This window comes from Falco peregrinus, chromosome 5 (assembly GCF_023634155.1).
Source record: "Falco peregrinus isolate bFalPer1 chromosome 5, bFalPer1.pri, whole genome shotgun sequence".
Classification (NCBI taxonomy): Eukaryota; Metazoa; Chordata; class Aves; order Falconiformes; family Falconidae; genus Falco; species Falco peregrinus.
Window position 1 is genome coordinate 112,508,336 of NC_073725.1, and position 21,769 is coordinate 112,530,104.

The 21,769-nt window shown below is 43.7% G+C and overlaps 1 protein-coding gene across 8 annotated transcripts in view; it reads left to right on the plus strand.

Annotated features, from left to right (window-relative positions):
- VGLL4 (vestigial like family member 4) overlaps positions 1-11,019 on the plus strand; it is a 90,903-nt gene extending 79,884 nt beyond the window's left edge. For all 8 annotated transcript variants that reach the window (XM_055806829.1, XM_027778655.2, XM_005231668.4 and 5 more), the window contains 3 exons: positions 3,645-3,867; positions 7,099-7,219; positions 9,037-11,019. In XM_055806829.1, coding sequence (XP_055662804.1) covers positions 3,645-3,867; positions 7,099-7,219; positions 9,037-9,305 — 613 coding nt within the window. In that variant the 3' untranslated portion in view covers positions 9,306-11,019. The remainder of the gene's footprint in view (positions 1-3,644; positions 3,868-7,098; positions 7,220-9,036) is intronic.
- The last annotated feature ends 10,750 nt before the right edge of the window (positions 11,020-21,769 follow it).

The window sequence follows — 21,769 nt, forward strand, 5'->3', positions numbered from 1 at the left end:
ATGAACTGAGGAGAGGATTGCTGAGGAGTAGAGTATAAACAGTTTCCTGCCTGGCAGAGGAGTTGTTCTAATTTAGGAAGAGAGAATTACTTGCCTTCAGAAAGGGCTAGGGTGTGGCCTTCTGAGATTACTGAAATAAATCGATAATTTTAGGTTATCTTTAGGCAAGGTCTAAGACGGCTGTCTTCCCGGCATCTGACGGACCCCCATTTCCCAGTTTCTTGATCCCCTCTTCCAAAAATCTTGCATAAAAGTTTTGTTGGGTTGTTTGGGATGTTTTTTGGTTGCGTATTTTTGGCACCAAAACTACCAGTTCATTTATATTTAGGGCTGTGACTTTTTGTCTAGAGTGAGGATGAGAAGTGAAATAGGTGCTGTTGTAAAAATGGAAAATTTCTTTTCCTTGGGAATTTCAGTAGGGTGGTTGTTCATCACAGATCACTTGACAGCTCCCCCCCCCCCCCCCCCCCCCCCCCCCCCCCCCCCAGTAAATGCAGCACTAAGTTGTTGAAATCTGAGTTCTAAGAACAAAAACCCAAAAAACTGGTGTAGCTACGTTTTTTGTTCCATTTTACAAGTATTTTTGGTGGAGGAAACAAAAGGTTTTACTTTGAAAGTCAGCCTGTGCTTATTAAAACAGAATATAACCATTCTGAACAGGGATTATTTTTTTTTTCTTTGAGGCAGTGAAAAATAGGAACCTACTGGAACTGTATGTGGTTTTGCAGCCTCCAACTGGTTTAAATTGTAGTAGACCAGATAATATTTAATTGAACAGTAAGATTTTGGCTTGCAGCCGCCAAAGATCCTGCATTACAGCAAGAAGAATGAGCCATCTCTACGCAGCATTGCCTTTATCCCTGGAACAATGATTTTAGTGATGTCTTTTCATGTTGTTATTTCCCAGGCTATCTAATGGCTGGTGTCCAGGTACAGAAACACTCTGCAAAGGCATACTATTTATGAAGTTCCATGCTTGCTTCCGAAGGAGTGGTGAAGGGTTATTTTGTTGTGTTCAGTAGCTGTTTCAGGACTGTAATTCAAGATGAGGCTACGGTACTTTAAATATAGTCTGTTGTGCAGCCATTAAGTCACACATTTGCATCAGTCATTAGCTCACAGCACTGCAATTCTAAACTTCTTTCTTCTGAATGCTGATCCTGCGAAGCAGTCTTGTGAATTGAAATGGTACCAAAGCTGGCAAAAGATTGAAATGCAGCGCTGTGAGAATGTATTTCCTGGTTTGTGTGCTGCTTTATTGTGTCTAAATCTGGCCTGTAAGGAAGGATAGAAGAAAGACATGATTTCCAGAGAACATCTTGAGCACCAGCTGTGAAACCTTAAAGGTTAGATTTTTATGGTAGATGCTGCTGATCTGCAACTACTAATTTGTAATTAGTTAAAAAGGGAGAAGCGATGGGGGCGGGGGTGGGGGTGGTGGTGGTGTGTCCAAACAGTTAAAAATGATACTGTTACTCTGTCGGCTGTTCCCTCCTAAGCATGTCAAGGGAATTTGGCATAGAGAATAAACTGTGTCCTGAGGTTCTCAAGTCACTGGCTGCCTGGTACGATATTAACCCTAATTTTGCTGTGATAAATGAGTTTTTGATTTGGGCAGCAATAGCAGATTTCTATATGACCAAGTGGCTCTTGAGCAAGCTGAAGAATAGCATGGAAGAATTGTGATTAGATCAGCAAAGGTCCTGTTCCTGAATGCAGCAGAGATCTGTTCCCTCATCTCAAGAAAGTTTATAGCTTTTTTAGTTCTTGGGGGGGGGGGGTGGGGGGGGGGGGGAGGGGGGGGGGGCACACAGAAGGTTGGCAAAGGTACGGGAACGGTTTTTGTTTGAAGAAAGTAGTACCCTGGGTAAAAAAGGCTGTTGAATAGAAGAGATGAACTCGGGAGTGACATGAAGATAAGCAGGGAGTGATGGCTTTGTCTCTCACCTAATACAAGAACTAGGGTGACAGCAGACCACACTAGATTTTAGGTTAAAATTAACAAAGTATGTAAACTGTGGAACCTGTTTGCCATAGGATGCTGTTGAGGCTAAAAGTTTACATGGTCTCAAAAGGCCATAGGATGCTGTTGAGGCTAAAAGTTTACATGGTCTCAAAAGGTACTTAAACAAACACCGTGCAGAACTGTGAGCACCCCTGCCTGCCGGGGCGGGATGACTCCAAGGCGGGCTGGCAGCGGCAGGGGGGGACCTGCCGTGCTGGGAGGCAGTGCTGTGGTACTGAGGGGTGGATGTGAGCACCAGTGGTTTGATTTTATGTGATACCGAGAAAGCAACCCCAAGGCAGAGGAATCTTACTGTCTGTTTTTAACTAACATAAAACAACAAGTAACCATTGATAAATCTAAATAAAGATTTAATTTCTATAAACCTACAAGTTTGTTTCTGTAGCATTTTGATAAGCTTTGGGGCGCTTTATTTCCCTCTGTTGGCAGGGCTTTTTTTTCCCCCTCAGCTGTTAGCCTTCCTTTGCAGGCGAGTTTCTCAGATGCTGAAATGGACTGTAGCTTCTTGGAGTTGTAACTTCAATATCGAATACTCTTCATACATCTTAATTTCTAGTACTACAGAAAACATTTTTCTATTCCTTTAATGTCTCTGTGTAATACTCATTACGGCATTTGTAAAGATTACTCCTGCATATTAATTTCCTATGATACACTTAAAAAAAGTGGGGAACAAAATGCCTTGGTTTACCCGGCTTACACGCAGATACAATAGGACATTTCATTATTACTTCAAGAATCTTCTGAATACAGAATATATTTTCCATAGAACCAGCTTTCTCCTCCAGTGCTTTCGTACTTGAAAGGTAGACTGGATTTGCTCTTTCACACTAAGGCACTAGGTGTTCCAGCGTGTTAACTCTTACAATACTGTGTGTTCTCACACTTACCTAGGGAAGTGGTTATGAACAACTGCCTTCACCAATATGAGTGAAGTACCTTTCCTTTGATGCACTGGTTTGCCTTTAATGACAATTATATTGCTGTATGGAAATGAAATACCCCTGTCTCATACAGAAGTACAAAATAGGTATTATTTTAATTGCAGTGAGTGATAGGTTAATTATGTGAGTACATCTTAGATTTACTGTTCAGTAGTAGTTTGAAATTACCCTTTTTAAAGAAGAGTTGTAATTAAATGATTTGGAGTTAAGTGCAGTGTATTTTGCTTTTCCTTCATTTTCTGCTCTGAAGATTTTGCTTCCTTCCTTGACTCATTGCATTTTGCTGAAATCAACCATGTCTTTTGAGTAAAATAAACTTCTATTGGGCTGCAGCAATGCTCAAAGAATATTGCAGTGTTAGGAGACAGAGTGGGATTAATAGTATGTTAAACGAGGTGTCTGATCTTAACAAAGTTGTTACTTGGTGCATTTAGATCAGTATCTGAAGAAATTCTAGGCTGAAGGAAAATGTTGGTTGCCAGAGCTTGCAAATGTCAATGATTGGTGTGTCTTTGCAGGGTGGTGGCTGGAGAGACCAGGAGTAATACCTCACTGAGGGATTTTAGACTCCTCACAAACCCAGCAAAATGCATTGGCACGTGTTTCCTAAAGGGATTTAATGTTGCATATCTCGTTATAGCTTGTCCTTTGGCCTTTTTTCTTTCATGTATTAGAAACAAGACTGCCAATGGAGATTATCGGAAGGAGCACAGAGAGAGGAGTCGCAGCCCAATAGAGAGGGCTGCTGCCCCAACAATGAGCCTTCATGCCAATCACATGTATGCCTCAATCCCAAGCTTGACCATGGATCAACCTCTAGCACTGACCAAAAACAGCATGGATGCAACCCGAACAGTTGGCATCACACCTACACTGACTTCTGTGGAACGGCAGCAGGTACTGGCTTCTAGGCTGACAAGAAACTCTGGGTGGCTGTAGGAATCCTTGCTGTAGGCACAGTGAGGACTTCCCAGATGTAAGCAGAATGTATTGTGAATTACAATAGGTAGGCGATGCTATTCTTCAGCAAAATGTATTTTAAAAATGCACAATGAATGTCGCAGCTCATTGTGTTTAATGTAAATAAATTGCTGATGTTTAAATGTGTCCGTCACAGATTTCTTGTCCTGCCTGATTTTTCTGATGCTTTGCCAAGCCTGTGAATGCATGTGTTTTAATTGGGAATGCAGAGTCTGTGGTTGAGCGAAGCTCCAGGAACTGCTAGGCAATGACTGATGCAGTTCGCAGGTAAAGAGGATATTCATCTGTGCTGCTCCTGGCGGTCAGTGCTACCTCCCTCCCCTCCGTGCCTGCACTCTCCTGCCAGGAGTGCTGAAGAAGAGATGCAAGGCATAAAGGGTGTAAAGGAGAATTTTGCACGGAGTTGTCCAGGTGAAGGAAGCTGGAATGACCTGAAGTTGTTTTAGCCAGCCAAAAGCAGTTATTATGTGGTCAGAGCCATGTTGTATCACTGTTTCATAATGACTTTTCCTAAAGCAGAGTAATGATTTTTGATTATTTTATTCTTTATTTCTGTATGTTGGGAGTGGTTTGTTTAGTTTGGTTTCGGCTGGTTGCTTGGGTGTTGGCTTGCCATCTTGTACATTGTATTTGTTTTCCTTCAGAACTGCTGAAGATGAGCCATCTCTATGCAGGTTATACAGTAACAGTTTTATTGTATGTCGGACTCTCTTTTATCCCTCTCACAAATGGAGAGAGAAAGGAAGATCATTGAGTTGTGATGAGCTGCAGTGTTGAAAAATTAAACTGGCCCATGCACCCAAGCTCTTCCTTCCTACCTTCCTACCTTCCTTCCTTCCTTCCTTCTTCCCTACTGTCATGACCTGTAAAGGGTAAACAGTTCAAGTGGATGATCTTTCAGAGGTTGGGATTTTTCCATATGCAGTTTATGAATGCTTCCTTTCACTGGAGCTATATACTAGTTTTCACAGTGGTTGGCTGTGTACACTAGTTTTTTACATTTTGCTCTGCCAAAATGCCTAGCTGTACACTAGTGCTGCTGCTATCTTGCATCATTTGGCAGACAGATTGCAGAGTTATTGTTCTGTGCAGAACGGCTCTTCTTTGCTCTCAGCGTTTGGTGATGACAGAGGAGGAAGGGACAGGCTTCCACTGACGACACTGGTGCCCTTTGATAGTACTGCCGCTGCGTCTCAGCCTAGCAGCTAACATCTCTGACACTCTTCTGTTTTGGCATGTTTGACTTGGGCTGATTCCTGTTGCCCATTACCAGATTCATCTCTCTCTTATTTATTATCTTTGATGTTTTGAACTAGATTACAGTCTATTTTCTTAGGAAAATAGGATGTTGAGGTAAGACCTTGCTAAGAGCAGAGAGTAGAAATCTTACAAGAGTGTACTGAAAATAAGAAACCCTAGTTAATGATTTGTCAGGTTGTGTTTTGAGGGTTTTTTTCACCTTAGCATGTTGAATGAGGTTTCATCTTATGCAGTTTCCAATAAAGAGGTAGGAAAAAATACCTTCTTACTTTGGGCAGCATAGGGTTATTCAGCTGCTCTAGTCGCTGTTACTAAATTCTCAGCTTATCTCAGTATTTTCATATAAATATGTGTAGTCTGCTCAGTGCACCTGTACACACAGAACCGTACCAGGGGATTCTGTTAAGATGCCTTATCCTGCCTCTCAGATCCTTTGGGGTGTTGGTAGGTGCGTTCTGGAGACAAGCTTTTTTATTGCCCCTCTCTCTCTCTACTTCCCACCTCTTGCATGTCTAAAATACTCTTCAGAAGAGATAAGCATATATACACTTCTCAAAAACTGCTTCATAGATGTACAAAATCTTGACCCCTGTAAAGAAGAAAAGCAATACTTCCACATGTGAATTGCTTACAGAAAAAAACAAATAATTATTTTTTTTTATTAACTTTTTTTACTTTGCTGTTGGTGCAGTAAGATGTAAAGAGCATCATTCTCATTGTGCCTAGACAGTGTTAAATCTCCTCTTGAAAGCTCATCTCACTTACTTTGGTCTTGCTCTGTGTAGACTGAAGTACCACTAACCATGAAAACTCTTACCTTCTTCACTGACTTTGTATGGTGGTAGAGGTAAAGTAGTGATTTTTGTGGGTTTGCTTCACAGATTTGTAAAATGGCCAAGAAGTTAAAACTGTGTTAGTTACATCAATTCTGTTAATCTTTTGGACACTTAACAATTAATTTGCATTGAGTATACCAAAGTGGACTCTGGCATCACAAAACATACCAAAGATGCAAGGCAAAAATACTCCCAATAGTTGCGTTATGTGCCTTCAGCCATCTGGAGAAACTGGGACATTTCTTACCCTAAGGCCTTGTTTAAATGTAATATTTACATAGTAAACAACTATAAAAAGAGTATTTTACATTTACGCTTTGTACAACTTATACATTGTGGAATTAAGATTGTGTGAATAGATGTTTTGGGGGAATTTGCATGTGTTGAGAATGACAAAGGATGATGTCTATTAAGTAGTGCTAGAAAGGCAGATGAATTCCAACAGGAATGTACTTGCAATCAAAACTCGCTCAGGAGCTCTTCATATTTTACATCTTATGGGCTTATTGGTTTGTGGGTGAAGTACAGAATACAGAGTTAGTCAGGCTGGGAAAACAACTTCTGAATGAAAAATGATGACATTAAAACTTGATTAATACTCAGGTGACAAATACCTGTAAAATTTGTAAAGCCCTTCTGAGTCCTGGAATCACAAGGCTATATGGCTGTAGAATGAAAGAAGTATTTAATGTGTTGACATTTAGTTCTGCATATGTAATGTCTGTGAAGTTGAAACAGTCACTGTAAAATCGCTTTAATGCTTCTAATGATTTGTTTTATACTGCCCATACTATATGGCTGCTTGCCACTTAAATAACTAAGAACCATTATGGAAATGCAATGTGTTTTTCTTTAATCAGATGAAGAAATAATAGCTGAATATTTTGGGGTTTAATATGCTATATTGAATTGAATAGTTTATGGGTTATTTCACTGCTGGGATTTGGTTCAGTGTGTGTACATCTCAAGTGATTATGCAGCAAACGGCTGCTAATGTGGCTTTGGCCAGCTGCCTTGGGGAGTGACAGATTTCGTGTTTCTTCCGTCTTAGAACCGTCCATCCGTAATCACCTGTGCTTCTGCGAACAACCGGAACTGTAACCTCTCTCACTGCCCCATTGCACACAGTGGCTGCGGTTCAGCAATGCCTGCCTACAGAAGACCCTCTAGCAGTAAGTTACATGTCTGCACTCCTGCCTGCCCGATCAGAATTTGAGAACAAAAATCATCTCACAGGGATAAAAGAGGTGAAACAATAGACACCTCTTTGTATCCTGTCTGCCCAGAGGCGTGCTAGCACAGATCCCCTCTGCAGGCTTTCCAGCCATCAACCCTATGCCACAGTAGAAAGTACCAATTCAAAATAAGGGAGAGAGGTGTTCTTTTTTCTTGTTTTGAAAAGCTGCTTTGAAAAAACCAAACACCCCACACAGACAAGTAAGTCATTATGTTTATTTCAGTCTGACAGCCAGCAGCCGGCAGATCCAGCCATGCTCTTATTTTAGGAGCTGTAGTTTCCCTAGTCTTTCAGGAGTCACTAGACTTTCATGATTCAGCTTCAGTCACAAAAATCTTTTCCTGCAGATACAAATACTGTTCCAGAGCACATACCCTCCACCTTTCCCTGCGTGGATAACATAAAAAGCTTTGGAGGGCGGTTGCTATAGCAACACAAGCAGGGAGCTTTAGCTTTCTGCCTTCTGTGCAGTTAGTACTTCTTATGAAGTCTTTTCATGCAGTACTTTCTGGGAAGCCTTGGGATGTTTCTTGTCGCTTTCTCTCACTGTGACCAGGGGCAAACACGGCCCTTTCATTTCATGTTATATACCTACTGATGTGTAGCTTTAACATGCACAGCAGCGAGGCTTCATCGACCAGAATGTGTCAATGTAACAATACCAGTATGATGTAGGTAGGAACCTGCAAGTCCATAGGAGGGGGTGTGTGTGTGTGGTTGTTTTTATTCTTATTAAAAACACCACCCCCAAGCGTGTTGTTGAAAATTAAAATTAGAAGCTGAAGCAAGACCCTGGATGATCTGTTACACTCTTGGAAAAATCAATAGTTAGGGATCTAAGATGTTAGAAGTTTTCTAGAAAACTGTTACTTGTCTAATGAGAGCTGCTTCCTTGAGACCCCAGCTGTATTTACATGGGCTTTGGAAACGTGGTAAACGTTTTCAGAAAATATTTATCACTTGAACAGGTCTTTTTGTGTGACGCTCACATTTATTTTAGATCAGTCAAGCCGTCCTGTAGCATGAAGGACATTGGCATGGATCCTGACAGTTTTAAGTTTGTTTTTGAAATGTGAAAATCTAATTTAGACACAGATGTCATTTCTCAATTGTAAAACTGCAACTCTCTCATATTTAGGCTGAGGGATTCATTATTCTTGTGCAAAACCTGTCTCCTAAGGTTCTTTGTATCACAGCATTTTAATGCTTGCAGTACCTGACGCAGAGGCAGTGATTCATTTGGTTTTCTGCTTGGCTCCCAGCACAAGTATGTGAAGTCAGATGAAACCCTGAAATCAGCTTCTGGCATGCTGTAATTTAGAATGAACTCTCCTCATGTCTGACTGGTATCAGCAGGCTTGGGAGCTGATTTTAAAGAGCTGTTTCTATCTTTAATTCCGTTTAGGCCTAAATATAAGTTCTATGTGATTGTTTTGGGAGAGGGTTTCCACAGAACCAGAGCTGTAGTTGTTAGTAGCCTGAGGGGGACTAGAATTACACCTAGAATGGTTACCTGTTGCTGGTCACAGAAATGCAAAAATATTTCACTCCATTTATTGCTTTTTTAAAAATTTTAACTCCTTCCATCTTCTTCCCCACCCCCTTCGCTAACAGTTCTGTGATGATGTAAAGAAGTCTTGCATTATGCTGAGATGATAGGAAGAGGGGAGAAAGTACAGGCTCTGAATCCAGCACGTGGTGCCAGGGTTCTGCACTGAAGTAACGTGCCTTCTGCCTCCTTTCCCCCTCTAGCTACCACTGCCTGTGACCCAGTGGTGGAAGAGCACTTCCGCCGAAGCCTTGGCAAGAATTACAAGGAGCCTGAGCCAGTGGCAAACTCTGTGTCCATCACAGGATCAGTCGATGACCACTTTGCCAAAGCACTTGGGGATACATGGCTTCAGATTAAAGCTGCGAAGGACGGAGTCTCCAGCAGTCCTGAGTCTGCTTCACGGCGGGGCCAGTCTTCCCCTTCCTCTCATATGGTCAATCATAATCACTCGCCCTCTGTAGTCTCATGAAGAGAGGACCGTTAACGTTTGTGAATTTGCATGGTTTGACTGAGCTTTGAACAGTGCTTAAAATAGTGTTGGGGGAGGGGAGATTAGTTTTCAACACATGTTTTTTGTGTACTCACGTTTTATTTGTAAAAGGGTGCCCTTAAAGATGATAGCAGGAACTATTTCATAAAGATTCATATGATGTAGCATCCTTTTTTCCTGCCTCAATTACCAAAGAAACCTCTGATGCAAATCTGCTGCCCCTTAAAAAAAAAAATAATGCACGCTAATCCACAAAAGCCATTACACTTAGTTGGTTGACCCAAAATGCTTTTTGCTTTTATTAGCTTCTTGAGACTAGAATTTGTCTGGTTTGCTTACATTGCCCTTTTTTTTTTTTTTTTTTTTTTTTCCCTCTGTGAAGTAATTTTGTATGTATATACTTGAAAAGAACTGTCATGTATGATTTGCACTATTGGAGGAGGACTGAAGTTGCATAGCAACTTTCTGGAAGATGCTAATATTTTGAGGGCAAACTGCTGAAAAAAGGGTTTAAGGATGACATTTCTATCAGTTTGATTTTTCTTAAAGCAAAACAGCTTTGGAAGGGGAAGTCTCATACAGGTTATAGGTCTTTCTCTCTTTAGATTTCAGGTGCTTAGTGCTTGCAACTGGACTGCATAATTTACAGAACACGGGCATTTTTTCCTAAACACTGCAGTTTGTTAGAATAGAGCTGAGGTTGGAGGGTTCAATAGTGCTTAACGATGCATGTTTTATGAAAAATAGCTGGTATCTATTAATGTATAGACAGTAAGAATCATAATACTTATTAGCTTTTCTTCAGAATTAGTTTATTTTTGTCAGTAACAATCCTAGATATACTTACTGCTGGTACAGTTGTACTCTATGATATTTGTATTTGATACTCACTTTAGTAGCAGCCAGCAAAAGAGGACAGCCTCAGGACAGGCCTCAAACGACGCAGTTTAGAGATATATGATGCGTGGTACAGGATGCTATAGCTTTGCGCATGACTGAGTAATTGTTTCTGTCTGCAGCACTGTCTGCTTAACAGGAATTTGCTTCCTAAAACTAAGTCTGTGTAATCCACCTTTAACTAGCTGCAGAAACTGCTACCATTACGTATCTTGGCTGGACAACAGATTGTTACAGTTTGTGAAATATGATCTTTAATTTTTTTAAGCTTATTCATAAACCTATGCCAAGTTGCAGCATACATTCCTCCATTAGAAAACTTTATACAGGTATTACTGCATTTATTATCATTTGCTATGTTAATAGCTACTAACTAGAAATTAGGCAATAGAGGCAGGCATAAAACCACAGCTGTGCTAGTACTAAGAGCTTCTCTTCTTCTTGTTAAGTGTAACTGCTCTCCCCCATACATTCCATCTTCCCAGTACAGTTGCAACTAGGGCTTTTTTTTATACTGGGTTACCTGAAATGATTGGTTCAGTGTAGAAAGTTAGAAGTAGTTGGAAGATGAACTACACGTGATGTATTATGGACTATGTTACAGTATTGGGTCCATTGTGGCTTTTATTTTATGTTTTTTGTTTTTGGTTTGTTTTTTTTTTTTTTTAAAGTTAAGCTATTTAATTTGGAAAAGGTGCAGGGTAGAAAGAGATCGGGAGATTGGCTCTTACTCTTGTTGAGAAGGTGGCTGCTCAATTTTCTTTAAAAAAATTAAAAATACAAAAAAAACACCACACCTAAGCCCCCAGTTTTACACATTTCACTACCATCTTACTGGGTAGTCAACGCTTACTTGCTTTGGCATTCAGTACCCTACTCTCTGTAGGAAGATTGTTAAAAGAACACTTTTTTATATAGGTAACTTTAAGACCATCGTTACGCTGTGCGTAAAGAATGTACAGAGAAATTTGTAGGTATTTTTTGAGGAACAATTAATTTGTTAATGATATGTAGCTATTTAATTTTTCCCTTTCCTTTATTGTAATCATTCATTTTTTTTTTTGTTTGGAGAAAAAAGTTGATCTTTTTTTGTTGTAGATTTGTCTGTAATACAGTAAAAGTGCAGGAACACAGTTATTCTATGAGAACACTGCATTAGCATTAATAGCCACTAGTTTGTTATTGCTACAGGCTACTGAGCATTATAACAGTAAAATACTAATACTGTAGATGGACTCTGTGGAAAATGTGACTCCTATATTTCTTTGTAAACACAAATAAGATAATGTTTTTAAAGCTAATATTTTCAGTAATAGCTGTTTTACAAGGTTACATTTACTTATCTGAGATAGGTAAATGAATTTGAGGGCAATAAAGATTTAATGTGATATGTCCAGTAAAACGTATATTAGACACAATAATGTTGTGAAAGCCAAAGGGTTGGGGGGAGGTGGAAGGAAACTAAACTGAACTCACGGTCATGAGACGTGGTGAAGTTTCTTCACAGAGCCAGGTTATCTACAGTTCGGTTTGAAAGATTCTCTCTGTGTTTGTAAATCTGTAATATACCATTCTTTTGTGGCCTTGTTTCACCTGGAAAAAAAAAAGGTTTGGCAGGCCATCTTTTTTTTTTTTTTTTTTTTTTTTGTACTTAAAAGTAGCCTTAAAGAACAATAAAGTGCTCTTAAATCACGGGTGTGTACATACTCTTCTGTGGCGCACGGGCAGAGGGGGAGTTGGTTTCTGTGCTTTGTGGGCGGGAGGCAGAGACAGGCCCCTGCTCCCCCCGCCTCGCTCAGCACGGCTGCCCGCTGGCGGGGCTGCTCGGGGGCTGGGTTCCCCCACACGTTCAGGCGTCTGTACAGCTGCCAAGGGACAGCAGGGCCGGACGGGCACACCCCGGCTGTGGGGGGACGCCTCTGGCCACTGGGCCAGCCTGGCCACAGGCCCACGGATCGGCTCCTGTGGCGTTTGCCCGGTGCTGCTTTCCAGCCGGGGCTGAAGCCGCTGCTCCAGCACAGCTCCCCCGTGCTTTGGGAAACGCCAGCTAGCCAAGCGTGTCTGTACCACTTACGAAAGGCCGGTGTCTTAAGTCTTCTTCCATTTTGTGTTGTCACTCAACTTCTTCAAGTTCTACCTCGAGGACAGAAGTCATTCCCTAAAGCAGCAGGCGCAGCTGTACCTCGGACGCAGCCAGCCGCGGCCCCGTGTTCCGGGTGAGCAGCGGATCCGCAGCAGATCACCCATTTGTTCGACTGGAGACGCGAAATCCTTCAGGGTGAACCAGGCAAGAGCCTTCAGCGGGATGTCAGCACTGAACGGAGCAGAGGCGTCGCCAACATTAAGGAGGGAACCCCTAAAAATAAGGAGATAGCAAGTTCCCTGTCGCATTAGAAGTGCCTAAACTGTTTGAGAAGCCCAGCAGCCACGACACGCGTGTGCATTGTTGAAGTGAACGGCTATTTTTGGGGTGTGAGAGATTCCATGTGAACACGTCAAGAATGATTAGTTTAACACATCTGAAAAACATCCCTCTCTAAATACCCATGGAAAGAAGCCTAAATACATGCTTTAAGAGCTTTTGGGAGGGAGGCCAACTACAACAAGCCTCACAAGCCTCTCGGTCTGCTTTCTGAAGGGAGCTGGTTTCCTTTTAGGAAAAAGTCATCCCTACATCAACATTTTGGGGGCCACGTGAAACAGAACAAGCAGCGTTGCCATCTTTCAGGTCAGTAACTTATAGAGTGTTCTATTTTTCTGCATGGTAAAAGGAAAAAATAGAATAATTTTTTTCCCTGTTACAAGATTTTTCTAACTAGCAGTAAGCAGTAATTTTGCGTGAAAGGGTAGCACCGTGGCCTAGACAAACTGGACTGTACGTACGCGTTTCATGTCAAGTCCTACACCATAATGGCTTATCTCTGAGTAAATGAAAGACAACTTCCAGCTACGCGTTCGTAATCTTGCCTCTAGGCACACGCGTTGTTTTTGCTAATTTAATTCAAACCACAATTTTCATTTTAGAAAACAGACCTGACATCACAAATATTCTAGGCATCGAGCTTGGCTCTTCCTGCGTGGTTCTGCGGGTGACCTCCCCTGCAGGCGGTTTCTGTGTATTTCAAGCTGCTTTAGTTGTGAAAGTGAACTTTAGGTACAAATACACAGGGAGGCTACGCAGCCAGCGGGCCCGAGCTGGCCGGAACAGTGGTACAGGGGGAGGATACAACTGTGTGTAGCTACGTCAGCCCTCTGTCTGCAAACTCCCTAAACCTGTACGAACAGCATCGCTGGTAAGCAGCCACCAAACCCACGCGGCAGGCTGTGCTTACCCGGTAGGGCTGAAGGGACCGCGCGTGATGTTTATTTATTTGCTTTAGAAGTTAAAACACATGAAGCAGCAAAGGGGCTTTAGAGCCAGTACCACGCTCGGTTTTGGCATATTGCAGTCAGATGGCTGTCGAGGTTCCTGCCGCTGCTGCAGAGAACGCGGCAGGGAGCTACTGCAGCTGCTCATAAAGCAGCCACCCTGCTACACGCTGTAGCTGAACTGTTAGACTTGAAAACTGGCACACGCACAAAACTTGCAGTTGTAACCAGCTCAGCATCGCGGCTTGGGGCTGTAACTGCACCAGTTCAGAAGCTGCTTCACAAGCAGCAGCTCCACTGTCACCGCAGCTGGGCTGAACGCTCCCCGCGGGGCGCAGGGGGCGGCAGCAAACCCTGCTGCTCCTAGGGGGCCGAATCAGCCAACAGAGAAAAGATGTAAAATTATCTTTCAGCCTCGTTCAGAAGCCTTTGTGTGGCAGCGGCGCGAGCACGCCCTGCTCACGCTGCACTGACTGCTCACGGTCCAGCGGGGCCGCTCCAGCATCCGCACACCATGCCAGTCCGGCTTGTCGCTTAACGGGACACCCTGGCACAGCCCAGCAGAAGCATCCCGCGGGTCATTAGTGCGAGCGCTCTACTCACCAGAGCTGGCGCGCTCTGCTCAGCTGAGAGGGACGTTCACCACTGTCTTCAGCTCCTTCTGGAGGACCAGGGAAGGCAGAACCCCTGGCGTGGGCGCAGGCCCTGGCATGTCACAGTGTCCCAGCTGGCTCCCCGTCACCCGCAGCTGTTACGCACTCTGTGGTGCTGCAGCCCACTTCAGCCCTGAAGGGCCTGTGACAGAAAAGACACCAATTTAGTAACTAAAACATGACAACTTAATCATTTTTAACCTCTCCTTCCATGGGAACATTCTGTCCCCCACTGCGGAACAGCTGCCTCAAGCGCATTTCTGGGGTGTAAGACAGCCAAGACAGAGGATGTAATTGCTCGTTTTTTACCTGCAGTTACATACAGCTCCGCCGCAGCTGCTGTGTTCGTCAGCCAAAGCTCTTCCACCTTCCCTTGGCACCCTCCCGTCACCACCCACCAGCCCACAGCGCTATGCGGCTCCAGAGGTGCAGGAGAGAGCCCAGCACATGCTCTGGCTCAGCAGCACGGTCACCTCTGTGCCGCAGAGCCTCCCCTGTGCTTTCACACCCAAGCTGGGTGCGGGGAGGCTCGCGGAGGCAGCACTCCTCACCGAGAGCACCAGCAATGCACCCATGGTTTTCTCTTCCACTGGCAGGGCACAAGCCTCAGGAGACCAGCAGACCTGGGGAGGTGCCACTCACCTTTGCGTGCGCAGCAAAACCAGGAACAAAACCACTTCAGGATGTGGCCCTCCCGGCGGAGCTCAACCTTCAGTCTTCAATCCTTCTTGACCATAGCGAAGTTCCTGAGCGCGTCCAAGCCTAACCCTGCCCAGCCACGGTCCCAGGGGGATGCTGTCACTAACCTGTCACTCCTGCACAAAAGGAAGGGGAGAGCAAGTCGTTTCATCCTTGGTCTAACACCACAGACCCCACTTCTTTCCCCAGTTCTCCAAGACACTGAAAAGTTTACAGCAAACTCGGGCACCTTAATGACACCCTCAGCACAGGCTGAAAAAAAGCTGCAGAAGAAGCGTAAGTCCACTGTAGAACAGCCATTGCAAAAACAGTGACTAAACTGCAAGACAATAAACTGAACTTCATTTTTAAGTAAAACTTGAGGGACAAATCAGGTCCTGGTACATATTATCTGACAGTAAGACGGTAGAAGGAGCACCCTGCAGCAGCTGGGAATCTTCTGCGGAGCTCTGGAGTTCTTGGTTCAAAGCTACCATCTGAATTCCTCGGTCTTCAGCCTCCTGTAACACAATCCCAGCAGGGATGCGCTGCCGCCACACGCGGCCACGTTTATCCAGACTGACCGGTGAGCTTGGCATCAGCTTTGATATTTATTTGCAGAGAAGTTTCAAATTTTCCTGCTTCATTCTGCTCAGCAAATCTGCTCATCACATTTACAGAAACCCACAAACCCACAAAGGCGCGTTCCGGGGAGCCGCGCTGCTGGGGTGGCACAAGGACCCCTCGCACCCCCCGGCTGGGACAGGGCCACGTCACCACTGGGGCACAGCACCTGGCCTCCTGCTGACACGCTCAGCATGCCTGAACCTCACTGACGGGATGTTCCCTCTCCCGAGGAGCTCCCACAGCACCAAGCACTGATTTATAAGGGACAGCTCTGACCGCACCAGCACGGCAGCGTTTGCCAGGGGACCCAGATGCTCCACGGAGACTCCCGTGAGCATCTCTGTACACAGTTTACACTTAACATGGACAACGCTCATCCCAAAGCGGAGCAAGGGCAGCATCTCCGGATACACCCCTCTGGACCAGGGCAGCGTGTGCACCCTGAGGGACACGGTGGACCTGAGCCAGAAGGCCAGACTGTTCCCAGCACATGCTCCTCCCCTGTTGCTCCTTCCTCTGGTGCTGGAAGTAGACAACGTCATACTGAAGGCAGCCCCCGTCCTCATCCGACAACGGCGTCCCTAACGAACCTTAAATAGGAAAGGCTCATATTTTCCTTTGTGACACAATCAGGAGCCCAATTCATCAAACAACAATGCGCTAACTTAGGGGGTTTAGAGCTGCTAATTGCTGTATCGCTGAAGCATTTATACTCTATTAACATGCCTCTCTGGTAAGAATGGTTGGCATGGGATTAGTCATACACAGATATTCTGATTGACATGCATTTATATTTTAAAAGAGTTGGAAAAAACAGAATTTCTTTTTCTATAAGCTACTTTTCAATAATGACAAAGCAGTTACTGACTTTCAGTAAGAACACACTTCACTACATTCATGAGACTGTTTCAATCTTTTTTTGCTTGTAGGCTAGCCAGTTACACCGCTCACTGTTGCACTGTTCATTCTAATTTTACATTTTATTTTGCTAAGCAGCAGCTTTCTGAAATGCCAAGGAAAACATCTGTCTTCTCTCCATCACCGAGACAGACACAAAGGCAGCGGTCAACTTGAAGCTGTGTCAGCCACATGCCTGCTGCATTTAATAGTCAAAAAGCTGCTTATCTTAAAACTGTTTACTCAGTTCGGGCAAATACTGTGCATGCAGAATGCTTCTGATAGCGTCCAGCTACCCACGGTGGAATCAAGGTTACATTATAAATCCAGGAAAACACAGACCTCAAAATCTCCTGCTTCATGAAATTTTAAAATAATGTGGGTCTAGGTGTATTAATGACATGTGACTTGTGTGCTAAAATTATACACATAATATACCACTACAATTACATTAGTTCTAGTTAGTTAAAACAAAGTATAAAAAAATACATAAAAAAATTTTACTTTCAGAGAAAAAAAATGCTTCAAAAAAAAAAGTTCTCAGCTTTAAACCAAACCTTTGCTTTTCACAGATGTGCTGTAGCATTCTAAACTTTTCCCATTATTTTCATCCCCACTTCCCTCTCAAACAAACAAAAAAAAAGCTAACAATACTTAAAGATTAAAGCAGGGCCTTTCCTTTTCCTTCCAAGCGAGAAGTTCTTGGGCTCCTCCTGCTAAGGCTACAGAAAATCTCAGACTATGAGCTTCTCCCGAAGAAAACGGATGCATTTAAACGGTATCACAGGTGATTCAGCATTGGTACAGGGTTCACAGCAGCAGCGACATCCTTTTCCTTTACTTTCCCTGACATACCTTTATTTAACGTGATGCTACTTTTTTTCGTCAAACATTTTCCCATGGCATTAACAGTTACTGACATCGTTGTGGCTGCTAGAGCTCGTCCTGTTTTATGTACTGATACAAACACAAACCCAAAGTAGCAGAAGCGCAGAGAGCTAAGAAACGGTCAGTCTCTCGACACTCCTGACAGACAAGCGTCGATGTCCCCCGGCCTCGCAGCGGGACGTCCCAGGCCATTCCCCCCGCGGAGCCGTGGCTGCCGTGGAGCGGCCACCGCTGCGCAACACCCGCTCCAGGTGCTGGAGGAACCCCCCTGCTCTGCCCTGGGGTGCCCAGAGGGTGCCAGGCAGCTTCGGCAGCGACCTCAGCACAGCGCGTACACCCTGAAGCAGGCAAGCTGCTCCCAAAAGTGATGGCAAACCAGGACCTGATTCAAAATAGGCGACAAGAAGACCCCAGGTGAAAACCTCCCGCCACCACACTGACTTTCCCTAACCGTGAAAATGCTGGAAAGAAATTAACTGGAACAGATATCTAGTTGAAGATGATGATCATTTCTTCTCACTAATCAAATTTGCTGAAAATAAAGAAAAAAGTCATCCTCTGTTGTGAAGGTCTTAACGGTATGCTTGTTTGTAAATCTCTCCTCCCCAGCAGCTCTCACAACTCCCCCAGGAATTTGAAAATCAAGATTAAAAGAAGTAATTTCTTAACCTGCAGGGTCAGCTAAGTAAAGCAACAACTGAAGCCAGTAAACCTATTTCTTCAAAAATAAGCAATATTCTCCTTCTGCCCCCTGAAAGACAGGCACACATACGTATGTAATTTACCTTTTGCTTTGAGAAAGCCTTAATGATCTACCAGGAACGCAGAATTAGCTGGTCCAGAGGCAAATGACGTATCAGAGCATGCAAGACATTTTCTCCATCGTAACAAAGCTGTGGCTGTCTGAATACAGGCTTAGAACTGGGTTCAGAATGAGCAACTGTACAAATGTCAAATGCACTTCAACTGTTGACGACTGCACTATAGACATCTAGACCAGACTTTTTCGGAGAGCTTTGTTTTGAACCACTCCCCTGGCATTTCATGCATTTGCTCATTCAGCCTTCAGCTTCCCCAGACTACATCGTGGAACGTCACCAGCTCCAACGGGGAGTTTTCAGGTGGGGAAATGAAGAAACCCCCAAGTCCTCCAAAGCCACCACCACACAGGACATGGTGGGATCTTGGGGCTCTTGTTTTAAAGATTTTCATGGGAAGAACAGATTTCCTCACAACAGAATTATTGCTTTTGTTGTTGCCAGGCTTACAACTGCAGTCTGTAATGTGAGTCAAGCCACGACCTTTCAGGATGATGCAAAATCAGCAACAGTAAATCAAACGGTGACTTTGCTGACATGTCTGTAACTTTGGTGATTAATCCAACAAATAAACAATTTCTGCTTGGAAATACAGGAAAGAGGAGTGTGGGATTCGCCTCCTGCTCTGCCCTGTTGCAGCTGAACTCTGGGTGCAGTTTTGGCCCTACCAGTTCTCACAGGAAACGGGAAAATTGCCTGGGTAAAGGCTGAGGACTGAAGTCAATAGCAGATCCACCCATAATACATCATTAAAGAAAGAGAAGCTAATGAAGGCAAGAAGAAATATTGTCCTATTTATACAAAACGTTGGTTCCTTTTAACAGTTGCCCCACAACAGATCCCATCTTCTCTCCATGCTGTCCCCCTGTGACATACTCCCAGAGCAAATTCTATGCATTTTTTCCCCAAGAGAAGCGTTAATTCTGCCCGCCCAGCTAACTCGAGCTCACACATCCATGCGCCGCCTTCCCTTCTGTGCCTCCTCCGCCCGCCCGGACACACAGCACTCACCACGGCTGCGTGAGCCTGCAGTGACTGGGCACAAAGGGCCCTGTGGCTGCCATACAACTAGAGTAACTCACTAGTGACTACGAAAGTAAAATCTGCCCAAGGCTCCAAACTCTGCAACTGTACAGATAGTTCTTTGGGCTGACTTTTTCTAGACAATAAAAGAAGTACTTCCCTTGAGCTATTAATAGCATAGAAATCTATACTCAGAATTTCCAGAGCTCAACAAAAGAAAACGGTGAGTATATCCCGTTTGATTAGCTGCCTAGAACACAACACCTAAGGCTGGTTTACCGAGGAAAGATAAAGCACCATGGCTGCCAAACATGTGATCTCGCTACTACAGAATCAACAGGATCGGGACTTCAGGATTCTTTACACTACTCCACAGCCATCCAAAAAATGGTTTTCTGCCTTTATAATGTCAGGGAAAGGATACAGGTCATTGCTTTCATACTACTTCCACAAATCTCAACTGATTTGTTGGCTCTTTATCCTGCACAGATACCAAGGCGTAACAAGCAGAACAGTATCAAAGTGTTTCAGTGCCTAGAAATTTATGCCATGCAGTTATTTCGGTTTTAACTTACGTGAACAACTGTAAGGTGGTAAGGCAGTAACACTGATACCTCATCACAACTGGTTTACGTATTCATAGAACTCCTTGTATGAGAAAATATTTCCCTTGAATTTTTCAGAAGCAAAATTAGAATCAGGTTATTATAAATAATTCCATTTGGAATTAATTCTGTTCTTGAGCCATTTAGCTTCACATTTTCAAGTCTTTCTACATAGCCACAAAACAGATGTGTTCATTTTTAAATGAAAGAAAAAAGAAAACAGATTCTCGGGAATTGCGGGAACACAAAACAAAAAAAAATCCCAGCGCTGGGAAAGCAGCAACAACATTTTGAGAGTTGAGAAAGCTATAATCTACCCAACCAGTCAGACTGACGGAAAGTAAAGATTTGCTCCTCAGGAAACCTCCACTGCTTAGCTCTGCAGCCCTGACGTGGGAATTAGCTACACCATAACCTCCAACCAAAACACTTCAAGAACTTCCACACAGGGCAGTGTTAGGGAGCGTAGGGAATGTTCATTAAGGTACAGGATCACATCACGAAGCTTCCAGATATACATATTCTTTTATTTTTTTTTTTTGCTTGTGGGTGAGAAGTCTGCTTCAGCAACTATATTGGTCTAATTCGTCTGTAGGTGCAAATTCAGAATGTTCCTCTCCTTCCTGAGAGCACTAGAAAAGTTGGGTGACAAAAGAGAAGTAGCACTTAATTTCTGCAATGGAGTGAAAGGGAAAAGTAGAAAGCTGGCTGGCTAACCTGTACTCCCTGCGATGCTTTGAAACCTTATAGCTACAGCGACTCACGAGGAAGCCCCAAAATAGCAGAAAATGGACGCGAAGCCTCAGGAGAGCTTCCCGAAAAATGCCGGGCCCCGCGCAGAGAAGGTCAGGAGCCAGGGAAATGAAGGGAAGCTCTTAGGAGGAACGTGAGCTCCTCGGAGCCAAGGACAGCGCCTCTGACGGGAAAGCTCCCGAACTGGGGCACCTTGATGCGCTGCTCCTAAAGCCTCCAACAGGAAGCAAATCTCTTCCTAGGTGGCCTTTCCAGCCTCTTCCAGGTTCCTTTTATTCTGGCACTTGTGCTTTTCTTCTGCCTCTTCCCATCTCCCACCTAGAATGGAAACAGGGAAGGACAAGAAAATATGAGGTAGGACAAAAGAAGGACCAGAGCTTCATTACAGGAAGGATTTCGGAGGATTCCAGGTCACTGGCTCTTCTCTCATACCTGAAGTTTTGTGCTGGGAGAAGTTTAACTGTGGAAAACAGGCAATGTGAAAACACTGTGGAAGTTTAGTAAAACACAAAGATGTCACCAACGCCACCATAGAGTCCCACAAACTACAGGTCATGGCAACTTATTTACACCCTGTACTTGGTTCATGAACAGTTCTCTGTATTTCACTCGGGAAATGGACAAGAAATGGGGGGTTTTCTCCTCTGGAGTAAATTTACATCATATGGTCAGAACTAATCAAGAAATGTTTGTCAAATCAGAAAATTAAAACCCCCGAACAAGTGCAATTCTTACCTGCTTCTTGATTCTTCTGTTCCATTACCAAAGTCAATGCACACCTTTGTTTTGTAAATGAATCCAAACCTTTAATTCTAGGGGACAGAAACTTTAAATGGCAGTGCAGGCCTTGGAGAACACAACTGCTATTCCTAGCACTCTGAGCCTGGATTGCTAAGTTACATTACCCTGAATCCCAGCCGTGCTAAGAACCCAGGCAAATGTGGATCCGAGTCCGTTCGGGAGCAGCACGCACGTACTGTGCAACAAAGAGTTAAGCTTCTAGCAGTCGGACTGGTAAAAAAACAACACAAGCCTCAAAACCAGAAACTCGTTTTAAAAAAAAGTGCACTCAATTAACTTTTTCCTTTTCTGTATTTCATTCCACAAGAAAAACACAGCTCTTTGGTGACTCTGGTATTTTAGCTGATTTGTTGCACAAAACCTAATGCTCATCCTGGTAGGCAGATCTTCCAGTACACACATGCTAGAAAAAGTAAAACTGAAATGGCAAGCAC